The sequence below is a fragment of the Gallus gallus genome, chromosome 18 (genome assembly GCF_016699485.2).
Source record: "Gallus gallus isolate bGalGal1 chromosome 18, bGalGal1.mat.broiler.GRCg7b, whole genome shotgun sequence".
Lineage (NCBI taxonomy): Eukaryota > Metazoa > Chordata > Aves > Galliformes > Phasianidae > Gallus > Gallus gallus.
In genome coordinates this window covers 7,924,862-7,942,993 of record NC_052549.1, presented here as the reverse complement: position 1 = coordinate 7,942,993, position 18,132 = coordinate 7,924,862, and the positions used below count along the sequence as shown (strand labels likewise).

General features: G+C 51.8%; 1 protein-coding gene across 2 annotated transcripts; it reads left to right on the top strand.

The window, feature by feature from the left end:
- The first annotated feature begins 1,488 nt into the window (after positions 1 to 1,488).
- On the top strand, positions 1,489 to 13,623 carry CACNG5 (calcium voltage-gated channel auxiliary subunit gamma 5). Of its 2 annotated transcripts, none has more exons than XM_015279959.4 (6): positions 1,489 to 1,642; positions 9,872 to 10,132; positions 10,931 to 11,017; positions 11,378 to 11,518; positions 11,678 to 11,823; positions 12,087 to 13,623. In XM_015279959.4, exons 2-6 carry the CDS (start codon positions 9,925 to 9,927, stop codon positions 12,342 to 12,344), a joined length of 840 nt encoding a protein of 279 aa, XP_015135445.1. In that variant the 5' UTR covers positions 1,489 to 1,642; positions 9,872 to 9,924; the 3' UTR covers positions 12,345 to 13,623. The 2 variants fall into 2 exon arrangements, with proteins under 2 accessions (XP_015135445.1, XP_015135443.1); XM_015279957.4 differs by lacking the exon at positions 1,489 to 1,642 and adding an exon at positions 2,013 to 2,074.
- The last annotated feature ends 4,509 nt before the right edge of the window (positions 13,624 to 18,132 follow it).

Here is an 18,132-nt window from a genome sequence, read left to right as displayed (position 1 = left end):
ACAGGTGCTGCAGCAGCCCTCATTCAGTGCATAAATGAAAGGATCAGAGCCAGCTGTGTGCAGGACTTTGGTTACACCACCACCTGCTGTGCCAGATCCCACCTGGCTCCTCCCACTTACAGGGCTGCACAGTGAACTCTGAGCTCTCCTGGAGAGGAGCACAGGGGCAAGGAGAGAATTAAAGCAGGGAAACAGTGGAGAGGGTAAAGAGAATCTGTTCTAGGGATGCTGAGATGCAAGGTGTCTGGGCCTGCTGCTGTAGAAGGTGTTTCCTCCTTATCCTCACTGGTTTTTGCTGTCAGTGGGGACACAGCTGTTGTGCAGGTAGGGGAGCTCTGCTGTGCTGCTTTGGGTGCCTCTCACATCTGGTCCTGGCAGGTATGGCTCACACAGTGAGATGAGCAGCAGTGGAAAATCCATCCGAGTGCTTTAGCCTAAGTACATCTGCACAGAAGCAGAGGGGGGTGGGAAAAAAAAAAGAGACTGAGGCCCAAAATGTGTATTTCTAATTGATTATATGCATGGCTGCTGGGGGCCTCTTACACTGTACTGGTTAATTATGTCACTGGCTGCTCACACTGCAGCCTTTTTCCTGTTGTATTCAAACAGCACTGCCCAGTGCCCAAGCAGATCACACAGCAGTTCAGTTCCAGAGAAAATGGGTTTGGATTTGTTGTTTGAAAGGTGTTGGCTGTGTTATGCTTTGCCACGTTCTGGCTGGAAAAAATCAAAACTTATACACCTGCATCAGCTTTTATTACTGCTGTAAATCAAAACAGAGCTCAACAAGCTGGAGCGTGCGGCTCCATTGATTTCAGATGAGCTGTCCAGCCAACACCTCCTCTGCACCTCATATCTCACTTCATTTTGAATTATTCCTTTCGAGTTGTTGGTGCTTTGCTGGCTGGGAACGCGTCGGGTGGAGATGTGCCATGTTATAGCCCTGCACTGAGGAGTGGGGAAGTATAGCTGGGACAGTGCACGTGCAGAAACTGTGACACAGTATTTCTTAGAGACCGAATTTATTAGACTTGTAATTAACAAATCGCTTTTGTTATTTTCCTGCTGGGAGACCTCAGAGGTACCTTCCTTGGAGCCATCCCAGGTAGCAGTGCCCACATCGCCACTGTCACGGCCAGGACCAGCCAGGGGACAAATGTGCTCAGTGCCCTGCACAGAGGCAGTTCTGTGCCACGTTGCCCTGTGGTGCACTGGAGGTGACAGCCAGAGCCACCCCTCACCCAGCAGGAGCCACCTGCACAGCACGAGCTTTGTGCCCTTCCTTCTGTGTCCGAGGCAGCGTCCCACTGCTGGGCACCCTGACAGAGCCATGTCCCCATTCCTGGCTCTGGGCTCATTTTCTGTGTGTTTTGGCTGAATCACTCGACCTGGCTGTGCTTTCCTGGGTCTGCAGCATGTGCCCCTTTGTCCCTCTCTCCTTTAGCCCTGGCTTTCTCCACCTTGGTCTTAGTCCTGCCAAGCTGGCTTTCTCCAGTGTGCTGGCTTTGTGCCCTCCAATCCTCCCTGTCGGCTGCGTGTCCTCAGACCTGAGCTTGTTTGACTCCGGTGGCTGCGGACAGATCTTCCTTTCCCAGCTCCCAAGTGAGAGGTGTCCCAGGTGGCACAGCCAGGTCCCAGGCAGGTGGGCAAGGGATGAGGGAGAGGGGATGGAGGGAAAGGATGAGAAAGGGAAAAGGTAGGGAGTAAAAAAGAGTGGAGGGAAAGAGAGGGAGTCAAAGAAAGGGGTGAAAGAGGAGGGAGGGATGGGGAAAGGAGGGATAAAAGGAAGCGGAGGGGGGGAGGGGGGGTGAAGGGAAGCAAGGGGGGATGGAGAGAATAAAGGAGGGATGGAGAAAAGGTGGTTTTAAGGGAGGAAGGAGGGTGAATGGAGAAAGGGGGAGGGAGGGGAAGACTGAGGGATGGCTGGAGGAAAAGGAGGAGGGGGAAGGGAAGGGGCACGGAGGAGGGCGGTGGGTTGGCCCCGCCGGCGCCATGTGATGCCCGCTCCTCCCGGGCTCTCCCGGCGCAGCGCGGAGGGAACATCCCGGGGCCGGAGAGCAGCGCCGCGAGGCCGGTGAGTGCGGGAGCAGCGGGGACCTTCCTGCGCCTCTACGGATGGGTGGAGGGCGGGTGGTCCTGGAAGGGGCTTCGTGGGGTTTCCCGAATTGCGTGGAAAAGCCAGAAAGTTTAATGCCTGAGAGGAAGGAGGAGGGGTCTGGGAAGTGCCGTGTGGGTGCGGAGCAGCGGGTTTGAGGGGGGTATGCTTGTTCACGGTCCGCAACCCCGTTGGAATCAGATCCGCCGTGGGGGTCGACCCCGGGGGCACCGCCCTGGGCTCAGCCGTGCTCGGCCCCGGCTGTGTGCGGGCACCGGGGTGGGTGCGGGGCCGCAGAGCCCCGGGCTGTGCCGGAGCGATCCGCGCTGCGTCGTGTGGGATCGCCCCTGCCCCGCTGCTGGGGTGCCGGGCTGTGGGAGGGCACAGGAGCCCCGGCTGAAAGCCCCGGCTGGGTTCGGCACACGGGGCACCCCGATCCAGGCTGCTCATCCCGGGGCTGCTGTACTCCGGGAGATCAGAGCCCTGGGGCGCGGTGAGCATCCCTGCGTTTTACCCGTCGCTTCTGAACGTCCATCCCTGTGTATTTTTCACAGGGAATATAAAATGCACTGTAAGTCAGGGGCTGCCGATGCTTCCTGGTGCCGTTAACCCCTCGGAGGGGGCAGCTGTGTGAGAAAATCTGACCTGCTTGTTAAGTGGAGTAAAGTAGAGAGGGGGAAAAAACGCTGGATCATGTGTTGCCATATGAACAAAGCTCACGGGGACGTGGAGCCTGTCTTTGCTTCTCCACACACTCCTTATCCACATCCTACAAAAGGACATGAAACGTGAAATGTGGGATTTCAGTCATCCCGGCAGCGAGCTGAGGGTTCTGACGTGCAGTTTGGCTGGTGATTAATTGCTTGGCATTGTGGGGAACTTTATCAGCCTCTGATGTGTGGCAGTGCTCAGGGTGCACAAGGCAGTGGTGGTGTCTGGAGAGCAGGTCTGACCTGTCCCCATTGCTGTCCCAGCCGCTGTCCTACATGTACCCCAAACCTCTGCGTGCAGAGGGCTCTGGTTGGGGGGGGTGGAGGGGGAATGGTGCAGGTAAACCTTTGGTGAGGACAGCAAAAGCAGCACAAATTCAGCAGGAATGTTAAATAGGAAGATTTTAGCTGAATTTCATGTGATAGCGACGGGTGCTGGTGGCGTGACCCCAGCAGGGAGCTTTGCAGGAGGAGCATCCCCACGTCTCCATCTCAGCTGCCCTTTGGGTTCATTGCAGGGCACTGCTTCAATCATCACGAGCCATAGAAGAGCCCAGCAGCCCCATTGCTGCTGCCTCACCTCGGCCAATGTGCAGCAGCTCCACGTGGCATCCAGGGCACAGGGGAAAGGCTTCCGTGCTTGTTTCCCCAGCTCCTTCTTGTATTAGTGTAGCTGCTGAATATATTCATCGAGGCGAATGAATCCCCATCTGGCTGCGTCTGTCCCACCGCATTTGCAGCTTCAGCTTCTGTTATGCGGAGGGAAGGGAATAGAAGATAAGAAAGGGAAATAATGCACGAGCCCACAGAGGCTTTAACGCTATCAGAGAGCTGTGATCTGCGCAAGTGTGCAGCTCCTGTGGGTGCCAGGAGCGTCTTTCTAAGGCAGCTGGGAAGATGTAAAGCCCTGGTTTTGGGGTGGCATATATAAAATGACTGTGTGATGCAGTCTAGACCCCAAATTTACCTGAGAGCCTTAATCTTGCTGAAATTAAAGGGGATTTGTGTTTTAGGTGTGCTCTAGGAATGAGATAATCAAAATCACAGCAATTTGTATTACTGTGCAGCCACAGAATTCTGACATTTGCAGTAAAATATTTACTGGGAACATGGGATTTGTCAAAGAGCCACTCTCATGCATTGCCAGGCTCAGAAAATATGCTGTTACAGGTGAGAGAGGTCTGTCTGGTCTCCTTGGAAGATGGGGCTTGCTGCTTTTCCTGTATTATAAAGGAATTGTCTCTGATCTTCAGTGGAAAATCTCACTGGAGCGGTGCTTACAGCCACACCGAGGAGCATTATTGGAACACTACAACAGATGGCAGCCACTGACCCAGGACAGCTTGCAGATCATCATTTTTGTACTCAGTCCCCAGGACAAAGTCACTCAATGAGTGCCGCGTCCCATACGCTGCCACGATGTTCAGCCCGAGCACATCCCTGCTTGCATTTCTTGCCATCCCCAGCTCAGCCCATGGCACTTTGGGGCTGGGGGCTCTTAGGGGTGCTCAGAGCTGCCCTGAGCTGGTGTTTGACAGAAGGCTGCCCTCTCTCTTGGCTGTGCTGGATACCCTGGAAGCTGCAGATGGCAAAAAGCAACACAGCAAACCTGACCTAGAAAGCTGAGTGGTTTGGGAAGTTGTGCTAAATCATCCTGATTGCTGGAGCTGCTGCTGGGGCGCAGTGTGTTTCTCCTCAAGCACAGGAGAGGTGGGCAGCAGGCAGGCAATAGATCAGCACCAAACTGCTCCTTTCTCTGCAACTGAGGGAAAGGGAAAACAGCTGAAGGGGGAAATGATTATCTCTGTGTCATCGTCATCTGTGTCAACTGCTGTACTGTGCTGTCTGCAAAGCACCTTACAGGCAGAACAGGGCAGAAGACACCCGATCGTTACAGAGGTGGAGGAGAGGTGCTGCTTATTACATACTTCAGTGTCACATAACCTCACTATTGAACGCAATGAGCGGCGCAAAGCAAAGACCTTCCCTGTGTGAAGGTGGAGCCAAACTTAGAATCGTGGAATCATTAAGGATGGAAAAGACCTCTAAGATCATCAAGTCCACCTGACAATCCATCCCCACTCCTTTCTCTCTCTGACAAGCAGAAAATCCCCATGGGAGCCGTGCAGCCCCAGGCACTGTGGGAGCAGCATGGGAGCTCCCCCTCATCCACAGGTACTGGGGTCGCCTATCCTAGCATGGAGGGGAGGAAGGGCTTTAATTAGCTCATGATGCTATTTTTTCCTCCCAGCACTGCTAAATTTAGCTCACACTGCCATGCATTGCCACTACACGGAGAAGAAGGAAATGGGGGTGCTGGCCCTGCTGGAGACACTGAAAATCTCTCAAATGCAAGGAAGAGGTTTCTTCTCCTTTTCTAATACTCAATACCATTGCAGGACTTTGCACTGTATTGAATGACACATGGAAGTGAGCAAGAACCAAGTGCAGAAGATTCAGTATTTCATTAGACAAACCTCCCATCTGTTGGGTGTGGGGTGAGCAGCTGGCCAAGCCAGCTCCACGTGCAGGACGATGCATTGCCATCACTCATCTGTGCTGCTGCCAGGCCAGGGGCAGCTGAGGGAAGCACTGAGCTGAAGGCAGAAGAGGGTCACTGGATCACCAGGTTGCTGATTTATTTAGGATATGAATCACAACCTGCGATTTACAGCATACAGCCGTTAATGGGCAAGCACAGCTCCACACAGTGCACAGCAAATTGCCCAGCTGATTTGCTCCACAGCCCCAAATATCCCCATCCTTTATCCTTCCTTTGAGGCTCTATGTAGAGGCAGAGGTTTGAGTCACGTTCCTGGCTGGGAGCACTCCAACACAGTGTGAGGGGGAATACTGGGTGCCAGCTTACGTGTGCAGAGGGTGAGAGGGGAAGGCTCCCTGTATCTATATATATGGTTCCTTGAGAACAGCAGTTGGGTGTTGGGGGCACGGAGAGTATTCTGAGCTCTATCCTTTCCTATTCTCCTATTTCTCTCTTGAGAACTATGTTCCATGTACTGCTCTCCCACCAAACAGTAGGATCAGAGCTGCAGTGTGGTTGCAAGATCTGTCTGCCTCCGCACATCCCCTTGTCCCCACGCTGTGACCCCCCTCAGCTGGGTTGCAATGGGCACAGAACTCAGGCTGAGCGCTTCCCCGTCTCCTCAGACCTCCTCTGGGGCACCCAACACCCAAAGCACCAACCAGGGTCATCCTTCAGCAGTTCCCCTTCAGAACCTGAGCTGCTACACTCTGAAGCTTTCAATCAGCTGGGGTTAAATGAGGTAAGAGCTGTGAAGTGCCAAGGAGAGAGACGTGCATGCTGCTGCTGACAGGGAGGAAACGCTCAGCGTGAGGGTTTGGGGATATGGCTGCACACAGACGTGCTGTGCTGGGCCAGGGGGGACCACTGGGTCGATGGTTTTATTTGCTGGAAGTTGTTGGCATCATCCGAAGCCATTAGTGGGACTGAGCTGGCGCAGAGCCACGGAGGCAGCCCCGTTGGGAAAGTGTCTGGGCCAAGGGCTGGGGATGGAGGTAAATCTCGGCCGCTGCTCCTCTGACCCTGGATATCAGTTTGTCTCATTGCCTTTGGTTCTCAAGCTGAAGGTGGACTCGGTTGCGCCCACCCTTGCAAACCGGGCTCACATACGAAGGGTGGGTAAAGGACAAATCCTAAGTGACCCCATCATAACGTGTGTTGGTGGTGACTAATGCAGCGTGGCAGTCGTATATTTTAAATTCTAAATACTTTTCAGGTGTTCTTTGTATCTGCCAACAAGCAAAAAAAAAAAAATTGGTGGGACTGTCATTGGCGTGGCTTTAAACGAGGTTTAAATAACTCATTAACAGCCTTCTGTTTTTTTAATGCAATCCAAACAACTCTCTTGAGAGCCCGTGAGCCCACTGTGCTCGATGCGGTCGATGCTCGCGTTTCCACCCCGCGGTGACGGCCGTCGCCGTGCTGGCAGTGCTGTTAGCGGCCATGGGAAGCTTTCAGGTCTGGTATCGATCCTCCTGAAGTTTATGGCTGCTGGATGGAGCGGTTGCTGGCGCTGGTTCACGCTGCCATGAGCTGGGCTGCTTTGTTTCTGACTATCAGGCTAACCCTCCTCCGCGTCCAAAAGATTTATTTCTGTACTTAATTTTTCCAATATGTAATTTCTTTCTCAGAAAGGAGCCGGCACATTTCTTTGTGGCAGTAATGCAGCTTTGTAAAGCTGCCTTACGTCTTTCGCTTTCCCTGTAATACCTGCTCACAGGATCCACGCTGCAGCCTGGCTCCATCCCTGCAGCCACCCCAGAGCACCAGCTGGGGACATGTGCCCTGTGGGCTTGGTGCAAACTGCTGTGCTGCTCTGCCACCGCCTCCGTACTGCATTAGGGTTGCAAAGGACCAAGCTGGGCTCTCTGGGGTTCACCCAGAGGGAGCAGCGTGGTGTAGGGCTGCCCAAAGGACAACAACCACCTGTCCCGGGCTGTGGTTTGCACAGAGTGAACCCCTCTCTTTGGCCCATTTGTTCTTGCCCTGCACTGCCCCCTGAGCAGCAGGTCGTGCTGTTTGAAGGCCCTGTATTTTTAGCTATAGCCCAATTTCCTCATTGCTGCTCAGTGTGTGCTGCCTTTCAGCTCAGCTTCATCACAGCTCACGCTCTTCTCGTGCTGTTCCCTGATGTTCTTTGTACCTCTCTCACGCACTCAGTGGGTTTCCTATTCCCCTTTTTCCAAGCTTCATTCCTTCTCCTTTTGTTCTCCTTCGCCTCTCCCACTGCTCCAGGGCTGTGCCTTAACCTGTCTTTGCTCTGCTTTGCCAGCAGCAGGGAGCAGAGTGGCTTTTCCATGACAGACGCATGCTGGACTGAGCACCCCTCTGCAAACCAAACCATCCCTCTCATCATCTCTGATAACCCTGTCTGTGCTTCCCCACGCCACAAATGTCAGCGGATGGAAAACGGTGTCCTAGCCTGGAGGAGATCAATAGCTGCCTCCTCCGTGTGGCTCAGCCCTGTGAGCAAGGAGCACTGTGGTATGCTGATCTCCTGAGCAGGGATGCACTGGCACAGCTCACCCTGCCCAGGTGACATTGACTTTTCCCAATGCATCCACGTAGTCCGGAGCAGGACGATGTTTTTGTTCTGTGTCAGTGGAGCAGGACCTCGTGTCGCTGCTGGAGCTGAGCAAGCTGTGTTAGGAGCACTGCCAGTGCCCACTTCAGTTTCTCTGGGGCTGAGTTCCAGTGAGGGGCACGGACACTTCCATCCGAAGCTGGAGCTTTGGATGAAATTCCTTATTCCAGAAAGAAATTCCTTATGAGGACTGTGGATTGCAATGCGAACTGCCTTCAGAATTACCTGACTACTACCAGTGATCACGGTGTGGTTGAAGGTTCAGCAGCAGTTCTAAGGTCCTACTGCTTGCAAACCTCCAGGGCTGTATTCATTTAAAATACAGACACAGCTGGAAAACCGAACAGCATCACCTTTTCAGCAGTATGAAGCACAACGCAATTTGTAAAGGTTACTGGGGACTAAATCCCTGCTGGAAATTGATCCTCTCTGTGTCCTTGAGACAACTTTCTCTTGGGAGCCCGGCTGATTCCTGGACGTGGAGAAGCACTGCTCTGAATGGCACCATTCCTTGGCCCCACTTTGTCAGGTCTGATTTCGTTTGCCAGCAAAGCGGCAGCAAGTGGCGCTCTGATGAACCCATGATTACGTGGAAATTGAAGTGTGAGAGTGAAAGGAAATGGGGCAGTTGAGAGGTGTGATTCCACTGCCTGAGCCCCTTCCTGGCACTGACATCAGCCCCAATGACTGCTATCAATGGTGCCAATTCAGTATATTCTCTTATCCCCAGTGTTGATAGACAACAAAGGAATCGTGTATGTAGCTGTTTCTCTCTGAGAAGCTTTATCTGGACTTTCACATATTCCCTACTTTGATTTTTGGCTTCTTAATAACAAAAAAATGTAATTTGTTAATGATATGTCTGCCAAGAATAGATTCCAGCTCCTTTTACCGTTTTGGCACCAAAATATCAAGAGGGATGAGGCGTTCTGTAGCAAACACCATTCGTTTTGATGTGGCAACTAGAAAATAGGGTTCTGAGTTGGGGAGAAGGGGGATGAGCCAGGGGAGGTGTGCTCTGCATGGTCATATTGCTGGACCTGTGCAGGGATGGGGCATGGCACATTGCCACCCTGTGAAGCCCTGGAGTGCTGTCCCAGCTTCTTCAGCTCTGTGAGGTTGTCTTCATGGCTGCTGGGCTATGGGGGGGTGCAGGTAGATTAAAAACCTTAAAAATAGACCTCTACAGGTGGAAAGCTTGCAGGAGCTGGAGCTGGAGCGTTTGCTCGGGCTGTGTGTGACAGCTCTCCCCTTCCCGTAGGTCGGTACCTTCTGGGAAACATCTCAGTGTGAACGTAGGAAGAGCCAAATCTTGATTTCGTATGGGAGAGGGCTGTCAGAGCTGCTGCAGCACTTGAGGGTGCAAATACATCTGCTTCCTACCAACGTGTACTTGTCTGCTTCCTCCCCGGGGGTAGGCAATAATAAAAGCCTCTCTCCTTCCCTCTCAAGACTCTACGGGTCTCCCAGCAGCACTTCAGCCCTGTTTCCCCATCTTCCAGCTCCGTTCACACACTGGTGCCTATGGCTTTTTACCCTAGAAGAGGAAAGCTGGCAGTGTGGTGAGGATGTGGTGGTGACCAGGAATGCACAGGAGTGTGTTTCAGACAGGCACTGTCTTTGCTGATCTATTAACGCAGTGACTTCAAACCTCAACAGCTCCTATGCTGAGGCTCTGTGGCTCACTGCCATTCCAGGGAGCATTTGGGTGCTGAGATTTGGCTAAATCTGAGTGAGAAGCATGGGCTGTGGGTGAGCAGCAGGGCTCCTGCCCTGACCCAGCTGCTTGCTGCCAGCTTGGCAGCTCTGCACACCCATGGCCAGCGTGGGTCCACCATGGCTGGGAGGCAGTTCGCATTCCCCATCCATCATTTCTTTAATGGCTTACATCAGCTCATCCAACACCAAGACGAAGCTTTTGTCACTTCTATTCCCTACAGAAGCAACACGGTGGGCGCCGGCAGCCGCAGCCCCTCTGCCCACGCATCCCCCCATGCTTTTGGGGATGAGCGCCTGCAGCAGGAAGGCGCTGACCCTGCTCAGCAGCGTGTTCGCCGTCTGCGGCCTCGGCCTGCTGGGCATCTCTGTCAGCACCGACTACTGGCTCTACCTGGAGGAAGGTATCGTCCAGCCCCAGAACCAGTCGGCTGAAATCAAGCTGTCGCTGCACGCAGGGCTCTGGAGGGTCTGCTTCCTGGCAGGTACGGCTTCCTCCCCATCATGTCCCCCTCCTATTGTGCTATTTTGCTTCCAAAGTCAGGCACGGCACCCTGTAAGCACCCCAGCAAGGTGGATGAATCTGTTCCGCCACGTAGGTCTGCAGAGTGTGCTGTGGTGCCCATCGCAGTGCCTGGGCAGCCACCCAAACTCTCCTTTTTGTCCCTGCAAAATTGGGATTCAGCTCAGCTGAAACATTCCCTCATCTCGTGCTGCTTTTGGCGAAGTGATGTGGGTCAGACAAAGCCAGACTGAATGGGAGTTGGACGCACAGATCCAGAACTGTGAGGAGGGAGGGGCTCCAGTGGGTCCTCTCAGGTGACCCCAAACCCTCTGCTGTCAGGATCGTGTTTTGAGGTCTAAGGAAATCCCAGAACCCACAGTGAGGTTTGGAGCTCCCAGAACAAATTCACCCCAAGCTTATGCATGGAAGCACTGCGACAGCGGGGATTTTAGCGCTGCTCTGTTCGGTGTGCCCACACACACATATGGGATTGGCTCAGCTGATGCTTTTCTGAGCAAGTGCTGGCAGCTGGGGGTCACGTCCCGCTGTCACTCCTTCAGCAGTGACACCTGAAAGCTGGGCAGCTGCTCTCACAGGGCGACGGTAGCAACCAGTGGATTTCTTCAGTACCAAACACAAACGCCGAGGTGGAAGCAGCACTAAACACCATGGCTGTTTTCCTCCATGCAATGAAATTAATTTGAAAGTCACTTCATCCCCCACCAAAACCGGATAGATGGGCATGCTGCAGACCTGGCTCTGTCCCTCTTTGCTGCAGGTGAGGAACGTGGCCGGTGCTTCACTATAGAATACGTCATGCCCATGAACATTCAGCTGACGTCTGAATCCACAGTCAACGTCCTGAGTAAGTGACTTGGTGGGGACTTTGCATCCTGCAAGGCACCAAAGGGCCCTTAGAGAGTGCCCCAATAAACCCCTTTGTGCCCTTGCTGTACAAGCTCCTGGTTCCCTGAGTGTGCTCCCAAGCAGGGATGCGTCCACATTTTCCATGTGAAAAAAGCAGATTCCGGTGTTTGTTTGTTTTTATTTTCCTGTGTAACACTTCACATGAAAACTCCCAGAAAAGCAAATTCTAACAGGGGTTTCACTCAGCTTGTTAGCAAAGACACATAGGAGGGAGGAACCTATGCCAGGGGCTCATGCAGTATGGGCAGGACATGGGGTGCTGATCTGTCCCCGTTTTCCTCTGCTCCTGTCCTACCAGAGATGATCCGCTCTGCCACCCCCTTCCCTCTGGTCAGCCTCTTCTTCATGTTCATCGGCTTCATCCTGAGCAACATCGGCCACGTGCGGCCGCACAGGACCATCCTCGCCTTCGTGTCGGGGATATTCTTCATCTTGTCGGGTGAGTTCTGCTGGGCAAGGTTTTCCCTTGGTCGTCCTCCTTTCCTGGTTATTTCAAGCACAGTTTCACAGTTCTGGGGTTTCACCTGCCATGCAGGTGCTGCTTCACCAGCTTCAACCCCAGCATATTTCTCACTCTCTTCCTCCTTGGTTCTCCCAGGTCTGTCCCTGGTGGTGGGGCTGGTCCTCTACATATCCAGCATTAACGATGAGATGCTCAATAGGACCAAGGACTCGGAGACATTCTTCAATTACAAATACGGCTGGTCGTTCGCATTCTCTGCCATCTCATTCCTTCTCACAGAGGTACTGGCAGCTCTGAGACATACCTGTAATGAGTGCTGTCTGTTCTCAGCCACTGGGCATTGGCGTGGGCATTGAGGCTAGGAGAAAAAGAGGGCTGTAAGGGTGATTAATCATGATTTGATGTGGACTGTGCATGCAGAGGAGCGGGAGATGGGTTCGGGCTGCTGTGTTCACCGCAGGGCAGGGAAGTGTCTTTCTTTTACCTGCTTGCAAGCCATCAGCAGAACAAAGAAAGCCATTCATCTTTCTTCTCTCCCCTGCAGAGCGCTGGGGTGATGTCCGTGTACCTGTTCATGAAGCGATACACCGCTGAGGACATTTACAGACCTCACCCTGGCTTCTACCGTCCCCGTCTGAGCAACTGCTCCGACTACTCGGGGCAATTCCTGCACCCAGACGCATGGGCGCGGGGCCGCAGCCCTTCAGACATCTCCAGTGAGGCATCTCTGCAGATGAACAGCAGCTACCCGGCTCTGCTCAAGTGCCCCGACTACGACCAGATGTCCTCATCCCCGTGCTGAGCGTCACCACCACCCACCTCGTGGTCCCAGCGGCCGGTGGTCACCATCCTCACTCCGCTCATCGTTTTTAGGCCTCTGTTTCAGGGCAATTGTCTGTTTATAGGAGCATAAATATAACCACAGAGATTGGTTATATAACCAATAATGTAACTTAGGGAATTGGAATAATTTTTCTTTCTTTGTTGCTGGTTTTGTTTTATTTTTTTTATTTATTTATATTTCTCTACATGACTGAAATCTGTCCAAAGCCCTCTTCTTTCAGGTCTTCGTGCTGAGCTAACAGCAGTTCTGCCTGAGGAAGAAAGCCAAGGCTTGACTCAAGAGCAGAAAAAGAAAATAGAGTAGAACTAGGGAAAAAGCAGTTATTCTTTCTTTTTGGTTTAGGTAGGCTGCAGGAGTTTGTGCATTTGGCTGTCACTAATTGTAGACTCACTGGCCTGAGCACCAGAAAGTGCAAAGGATTTGTGTAAATTTCCAAGAAATAGTCCTCATTAGAAAAATAAGAAATTTGTCTAGATTGGATATTCGCTGATCAATACGTCTCGTTGCTGGATATCACTTCTAACCAGGCTGCAATGGGAAATAGCCATCTTTCTCGACTATACCTCAGCAGGCTCAGATGCCAGCAGGTTGCCACTTCTCTGTGGCTGATGTCACCTCCCCATCCTGGAGGCACTGCATTGCCTTCCCTTCGCCATCCCAGTGATGGGGTCTGAAGAGCAGCTGGAAGGATTTCAGTGCAGCATCAAGTGGAAGACTACCTAAAGCCTTCCTGTGGGAAATGCTAGGCACAAAAATTTAGGGAAATCATGTCCATCTGGGCAAGGCCCTACCTGAAATGGAAGTCATTTCAGTGAAAGGCAAGACCCCAACTGGTGTGAAGTGGCATAGCTGAAACTATTGGCACTCATCCACCATAGGAAAGTAGTTGATCTTTGTTTTAATTTGGCAGAAAAATGGAATTTTAGCTGCTTTTCATGTGCGTGTATGAGGCTTGTTTTGAGGTTATACATTTTAAGTTGTCATATGATGCACTTTGGTCCCAGGAGAATGACTGCTGCCGTGTTGAGAGCATCCATCAGATGAGCATGCCATACCAGCTGTGGGCTCATTGCCTTTCTGAAGGAGCTTCCTCAAACTTCAGTTCTGGTCTTTTTATTTTGAACCTTTCTGGACATTTCTGTTGTGCAAAACAAAACCCTCCAAGGACTCTTGATATATTTGAGCTTGTTTCATCTCACTGTAATTAAAACAAATAGAATATGTATATTTGACCTCATTTGTAGCGTATTGGATGTAGCAGAAATGCTGAGTCATGGCCTGAAGCAGTAATGGAGCACCTGGTGGGAAGGCAGGACCAACCCAGGGGAGCTCAGGTGCATGCAATGAACCTGAGTGATCAGAAGGGGTGGAGCCAGGATCCACCCCTTCCCAGCCCTCATTTAAGGGTTGGAAGGGGGGAGGCAAGGGTGTCTCACTGGAGATCTCTGTGTACCTGAAGCCTTCCAGAGGTAAGAAGCTTTTTCCCCTTTATTTCTGTGCCCACAGCTGTTGCATTTGAGCAAATTCTCACTTGCTGCTCCGCTGTTGTTGCATAACAGAAGTTGCAATGCTTTGTCATTACTTATAAGCTGCTCCAAAATTGGGTGCCAGTCTTGAGCAGCCCCTGCTATCTGCACTGATGCTGCCACTCGTCCTGAGGACCTTGCTGTAAGCATACCTCAGAATAATGTCCTCGAGGCCTGTCCATCCAGGAAAACTTGGCTTAAGTCATCCAATAGATCCCAAAGAATGTTCTTGAAGGTTGTTCAATCAACTTCAGCCAGTGCTTCAGGGGCTGTGCAGGTGGGTTTCAGCCCAGCTGAGCAGGATAAAGAGTAGATGAAGGCACTGTATGCAGGTTGGTGGTTCCTAGTGTGGAGTGCTCTGGTTGTGAGCCCTTGTTCTGTCTTATAAATGCTCTTTGTTATGGTTCTGTGTTTGTTTTCCCAAATGGGGGGTTGGGTTATTCAAGGTCCTAGAAGAAATGGAGTGTTCTTGTTCCTCCCTGCTGCTTGCTTGTTAGCAGCTCAGTGCAGGAGTGCATAGGGTGGGAGTGCTGTGAGCAGGCAGGGCAGCCACCAGGGCTGCTTTCCTTCACTAATGAGAGGTGGCTGAGACTTTTTTTTCCTTTTTCTTTCCTTTCTTCATTTCTTTCATATCTAATGTAAAATAAAAGTGGCACTTTCCTCCTCTTTCTCAGGGCCTCCTGCTGCCCTTCTCTGTATTCCCCCCCCCCCCCCCCCCCCCCATGTTGCACAGGCTGAGGTTGTTCTGCCATCTCCCCTTCCCCAAGGACCATGTGAGCTCTGTAACTTTTCCTTGTGCAGCTGGTGCTCCCCTACATGTGGTATTGCTGTGACACAGCAGGTGCCCCCCCCATGCCCTGCCATGCTCACAGTGCTTTGCCATCCTCTCCTTCATGCACCATGGGGTTTCTATCTGTTGCTATTGTGTGGATACCAAATTGCATCCTGTTCCCATGGATACAGCCTATAGGAAGGGAAGAGCTGCTGCTTTGCTTTATCTCTGTGTAAGGTTTTATATAGCTGAGATTTTTTTGGGCCACGGGGACCTCAGTGGCAGCAGTTACAACAGGCGGGCAATGGCTACAGATCCCACTCCGTGCATCTGTAACTGTAAAGCAGGATGCAGCAGCTTTGAAGGAGAGGAGAGGTGACTCTGGATGGCAGAGTGCTGCCCATCACCTGTCCTTCCCTGGGGATGCAGGTGGGTAACAGCCCCATGGGTTGTGCTGATTTGGAGATGTTAGAATTATTCTTGTTTGCGGCACTATTTCACAGTGATCAGCCTCAATCAGCTGTGCTGCCAGACTCAGTCCTGATGTCCATGTCTGAGGAATATGCTGGTTCTGTGGGGATGCTTTCCAGCCCTGAGCACTCTGTGCCACAGACTCTGTCCGGCATTTTTATTCAAACCTTCATAGAGATCCCTAAACCTCACCCTTCTCTCCATTCCCAGTCAGAGGAGAACTATTCTCACTCAAACCATGATTAATATGCCTTCAAAACACGCAGTGCCAGCATCCAAGGTTATTCCCCAGCAAGCCATCGCTTTTGACATCAGCTCCTGATAAATCTTCTGACTGTGATGAGCTGCAGCTGCTTTTAATCTTTAATGCTAGAGCAGAGTGAATCCATTTCTCTGTGCAGAGAACCACGTGTGAGGGTGCAGAGGAGGAGCTGGGTGACTCGGATCCCTTCAGCCTTGCAGCTGCTGTGTTCCAGCCAGGCCTGCTCACTTTCTGTTCTAACTTCTCCTTTTGGAATGAAGTCAGCGTTGCCCTAACTCCATTGGGCACCTGTAAGTCTGCGTGCAGATGGATCCCAGAGACCCAGCACTCTGTTGCTAACCAGCAAAGTGCGTGGGCACCTGTTGGCATCCCCTGGACTCCTACACACACAAAATCAGGCATGAGCAGTGCTTGCTGGTTTGATGGGCTGCTGTGAGAGGGACTGGGAGCCATACAGGGGTGAGGAGATAGAAACATCCATGCTTTTCTTATTTAGCTGCATGATAACATCTTTAATGGAGCGTGCACTCATGGAAATACAGCCTCAAGGTCCTCACATATGCCTGGCACTGTGACGTATATCATTTCCCCACTTCAGCTTCATGGGGAGAAAGCAGAATTATGTTATTTAATTAACAGGAGATAATTATAATAAATGCTAGGATGTTGCTCAGCTGAGCTGGAGGTGATCTGGGAGGTTTTACCTCTGTGGGGAAATGGGACGTTTCCAGAGTTGGGGAGGCTGTTGGTGTCATGCAGGGATGCTGACAGCAGCTGTGCCTGACATCTCAGTGTGCTGCCATGTCAGCACAGGGTGTCAGTGTGCTCCTGCTGTGTGGCTGTGGTGTGTGAGTGAGATCTGACTGCTCCCTGTGATGTGGGGACTGTGTTCAACCCATTCAGGTCACTGTTGCCTCAGTGCAGGAGATACATGCATTTGTGTGTTGATGGCTGTGGCCAAATCGGGGACTGGTGACATTCCCCTCCCCAGGAGGCACCTGGAGGCCTTAACATAGCAGGGCTTCAAACCTGCCTTACTTCAGTTCCAGACAAGTCCAAACAGCTGAGTGAGAGTTTCTGTTTGTCCTTGAAAAGCAAATGGTGTGCTCTGTTTTCACAGAATGACAGGAGAGAGCATCCCCAGTTCCTGCAGTGCTCGATGAATTTCAGACCTACCTGTGTTTGCCCAGGACATCGGATTATCTATTATTTACTGTTGTTATCCATAACCTGGGTAAACAGAGGAGGTCTCCCTAGCGGTGTGGAATGTGTACATAGAGCTCCTGCCCCATCGTGATATTTATTTCCATATCAGCTATATGCTGTCAAAACTGCTCTACTGATCTGACAGTTAAGGGCTCCATCACAGCAGTGCAGCAGCCCACAGTCACCTCAATGGGGGCAGATCATTTGTAGGAAAAGGCGTCCTGGTGGCTGTGGGTTTCCTATTGATCTGCCTGAGAACAGTTGAAATAAACACAGGGAAAATGTAAACCTGCTGTTGTTTTATCCTCCCACAAAAAGTAGGTCACGGCCCCAACTGAAGATGTATTTTATTCATGTAAATACATTTTCACAATTAAAAATGCAGCAGGATCTCAGTGCCTCCAGCAGGGACGATGCTGGGGCTGTCTCAGGGTGAAGCCTCACTGCCAGCTGGACACATCCATCAGCCCTTGTGCCATGGATGTGGGACACACCGCACCCTACAAAGCATCTCTTGGCTTTTCAGGGTGACTCCTCCCGGAGTCCAAGCGCTGTGCGGGGACCCAAGGGCTGAGAAAATGAAATGCAACGTAAAGCTCTGTAGAAACAGATCTCCCAGCCCAACCCATTTGTCTGAAGGCACACGGATGATGCAGACCCCTGTGTTTCCCTGGTCAGGCTGAGAGACCTTCAGCTGGGGCAGATGCCATCAGGTCAACCCTGCTTGTTTCTTTTGGCTGATCCTATGTCTGTTGTCACCTCCTGCTGCTCTGTAGTTCACAATATTGTGAGAGTTCCTCCCCTGAGAAACCCATAGGAAATCCCTGTCACTCTTTTGGTCAGAACATTAACTTTTTTTTTTTTTTTTTTTGTGATTTATAACACAAAGTGGAAATAATGAAACAAGTTACAGTAATACAACATAATCATATGGTATAATCATACAATATATTTAGATAATGACCCTTCAGCCCAGCAGACCAAGGCAGGGGTTGGGGGAGAGGAATGGGCCAGAACCCACCCAGGGGTTGGCAGCAGGCATAGGAAGAGCAGTGGTTCTGCAGCATCCCAGCTACAGGCATTAAGTATTTGTGGTGCAAACAGAAGCAGAGCTCCCTGCAGCACCTGAGCTGTGAGGGAGCTTCCAGGGCAAGGCCAGGGGAAACCCCATAGTCTAAAATATTTCAGAGTAGAGGGATGATTCCCTGGCATCCCAGGCTGTACAAAGCCGGGGCTCAGCACAACCCCCCCTCACTCCCTGCCCAGGTCAGGCTGCTTCTTGGCACTGAGCACCCACGTTTGTTTTTCCTTTTCTTTGGGTGCCTGGATGTCAAACACCAACTGAGGGATGCTGCCACAGCTGGGATGTGAGGGGAAAGGCACACGGTGTGCTCTGAATGCCACTGGGACAGCTCTGGGGCTCCCACTCACCTGGGCATGGCTCAGTAGTGAAGTTCCAGCTACAGGAGAACCCCATTTGTCTTTCCTTTGCAGAAGACATGGGTGGTT

Bases quoted from the DNA above. Each gene is read 5' to 3' on its own strand.
- CACNG5 (XM_015279959.4), top strand. From the start codon at position 9,925: ATGCTTTTGGGGATGAGCGCCTGCAGCAGGAAGGCGCTGACCCTGCTC. The intron at 10,133-10,930 runs GTACGGCTTCCT...TCTTTGCTGCAG, and splicing joins GAGGGTCTGCTTCCTGGCAG to GTGAGGAACGTGGCCGGTGC. The intron at 11,519-11,677 runs GTGAGTTCTGCT...TGGTTCTCCCAG, and splicing joins GATATTCTTCATCTTGTCGG to GTCTGTCCCTGGTGGTGGGG.